The sequence below is a fragment of the Mesocricetus auratus genome, unplaced genomic scaffold (genome assembly GCF_017639785.1).
Source record: "Mesocricetus auratus isolate SY011 unplaced genomic scaffold, BCM_Maur_2.0 Super-Scaffold_100025, whole genome shotgun sequence".
Taxonomy (NCBI): domain Eukaryota; kingdom Metazoa; phylum Chordata; class Mammalia; order Rodentia; family Cricetidae; genus Mesocricetus; species Mesocricetus auratus.
In genome coordinates, this window is record NW_024429206.1 from 25,265,121 (window position 1) to 25,267,589 (window position 2,469).

The window sequence follows — 2,469 nt, forward strand, 5'->3', positions numbered from 1 at the left end:
TGCCACACGAGGGTTTATTCCAGTCACAGCTTCCAGAGAAATGCCACAATAAATTACATCATTAAATAAACTCCAGACTCGACCCTGCCCTCTTCTGCCCCTTCTTACCCTGGGACCCTCTCGGGCCTCATCTAGGTCCGCTCCCTGGGAGAAGAACAAGGCCTTACTGCTCCCCACCCTACTCCTTAGCCCCCCGAGTCTCACTTGCCTGACCTTGACAGCTGGGCAGCTGTTACTCAGCTGTCTCTGACGGGGGAGGGGAAGGCAAGGATGGAGCAGCCAAGCCTATGTCTCTAGAGGTGTGTGGGGTTCTCCAGAGAGGGATCTGTCTTAGTCATATGCAAGACCACCGTGGGGGCCTTGTAGTGGCAGTGGGTACCACGGCCATAGCCCCCTGGGGCTCGGCAGGCCTTGGCTCGGGCTCGGCCAGCTGCCATTTTTCGGTAGCACAGGCTCTGCCATGTCTGGAAAGTCTTGGAACTCCATACCCAGACTCCACTGGTGATGCCCACCACCAAGGACATGAAGATTTTGAGCATGAAGACAGCCACAGTGGGCACGGAGCCCCCTGGCAGCGAGCAGTCTCTTCGGCCTCCAGGAACCGTGGAGGCCGTGCACGGTTGCTCGGTGGCCCGAAGGCGCCAGTAGTCCATGTTGAGGCGCTCGTAAACATAGCAAACAATGACACAGGTGGCCGGCACGGTGTAAAGGATAGAGAAGACTCCGATCTTGACCATCAGCTTCTCCAGTTTCTCCGTGTTGGTGCCACCTGTTTTCATGATTTTGCGGATATGGAAGAGAGCCACAAAACCGGTCAAGAGGAAACTGGTGCCGAGTACCAGGTAGCAAGAGAGAGGTGCCAACACAAAGCCAGTAAGGGCTGCCGGGTCCATGCTGGCTACATAGCAGAGTCCAGTCAGCTCATCTCCGGCCACCTTGCGCAGCGTCAGGACCACGATGGTCTTGAGAGCTGGCAGGCCCCATGCTGCCATGTGGAAGTAGCTGCCATGGGCCTCGATGGCCTCGTGGCCCCATTTTTTGCCTGCAGCCAGGAACCAGGTGAGAGTCAAAACCACCCACCAGAGTGAGCTGGCCATACCGAAGTAATAGAGCAACAGAAAGACCAGGGTGCAGCCTGTGTTCTCCAGGCCCTCCTGGATCACATACAGAGCCCCTGCCTCCTGGTCGCAGGCCACACTCTGTGCACCTGCCACCGCTCGGATCAGGAAAGCCAAGGAGTAGACGTTGTAGCACATGGAGAGGAAGATGATGGGGCGCTCGGGGTACTGGAATCGGTGAGGCTCCAGCAGAAAGGTGAAGACGGTGAAGGCTGTGGAGAAGAAACACAGCGCAGACCACACAGCCATCCAGACAAGCGCGAAGTCCTTGTCGCGCCGAGACCAGAACACCTCGACGCCTGGCCCGCAGCGCGGAGCACACGAGCGACTCTTCTCCACGTACTGGAACTTCTCGGGGTTGTCACAGGTGCCACCGCCGCCGGGACCTGGAGCTGAATCTCCCGGTGGTCTCGCGGGCCGAGGTGCCACAGGTAGCATGCCCAGGCCCTTGTGGGGTTCTGTGGGGCTTGCGGTAGCGTTCTCGGGAGCCTCCATGCAGAGCGCGTGCGGGTCGTTGCGCGTGGGGAGTCGGGCGCAGTCGAGCGAGTCCGGCCAGCCGAAATTGAATTGCTCCATGATGGGGGCGCAGCGCAGGCGAGCCTGCTCGCACATGGGCCGGCAAGCGGGGATGGGAGTGGAGACCTGGTCGGTGCACATGGGGGCGTAGAGCGAGCAGAGGAAGAAGCGCAGGTGGCTGTGGCAGCCGTACTGCACGAGAGGCGCGAACTCGGCCAGCTGCGCGGCCGCCTCGCCCTGCGACGTGTGGCCCAGTAGGTTGGGCATGCGGGTCAAGTTGTAGCCGATGCCCCGGCACATGGGGATCTCCACCGCTTGGCACGGTGCAGGAGCACGGCCGCGCTCCGGGTCGAAGCGGCCGATCTCCAGCGCCGCGCCGCCCGTCGCCAGCAGCTGCCACAGCAGCAGCGCCCCGCGGAGCAGCGGTGGCGCGGCCATCGCCCCGCGGCGCGGCCGCCCGGGCTCACTCGCGCCGCTCCATCCCGCGTCCCGGGATCTGCGCGCCACGTCGCGAGCCGCGCGCCATCTCCCGGCCGCCCACGTGTGTCCCGGAGCGCGGGCGCCTTTGGAGGAACAGCCGCCGCCGCCGCCGCCGTCGCCGCCGCCGCCACTCCAACCAGAGCCGGCGCGGTCTCCGCCGCCGCCGCCGCAGCTCCGGATCCCGAGGGCGTGGTCAGTCGGAAGGCACGCCCGGGGGCGGGGCCGTCTCGCCGGGCACGCCCTCGCCGCGCTTTAAAGGTGCCGCGCCTCTCTGCCATGCTGGAGATGTGTGGGCGACATCTCCTTTCCGTTCCCTTGCAGACTCGGCTGTCCCCGGGAACATACCCGTTCATAC

General features: G+C 63.7%; 1 protein-coding gene across 1 annotated transcript; it reads right to left on the reverse strand.

Moving 5' to 3' along the window:
- Fzd9 (frizzled class receptor 9) lies at nt 1-2,257 on the reverse strand. Its single transcript, XM_005080362.4, has one exon. The coding sequence runs from the start codon at nt 2,070-2,072 to the stop codon at nt 294-296; it is 1,779 nt and encodes a 592-aa protein (XP_005080419.1). The 5' UTR covers nt 2,073-2,257; the 3' UTR covers nt 1-293.
- Between the last annotated feature and the right edge of the window lie 212 nt (nt 2,258-2,469).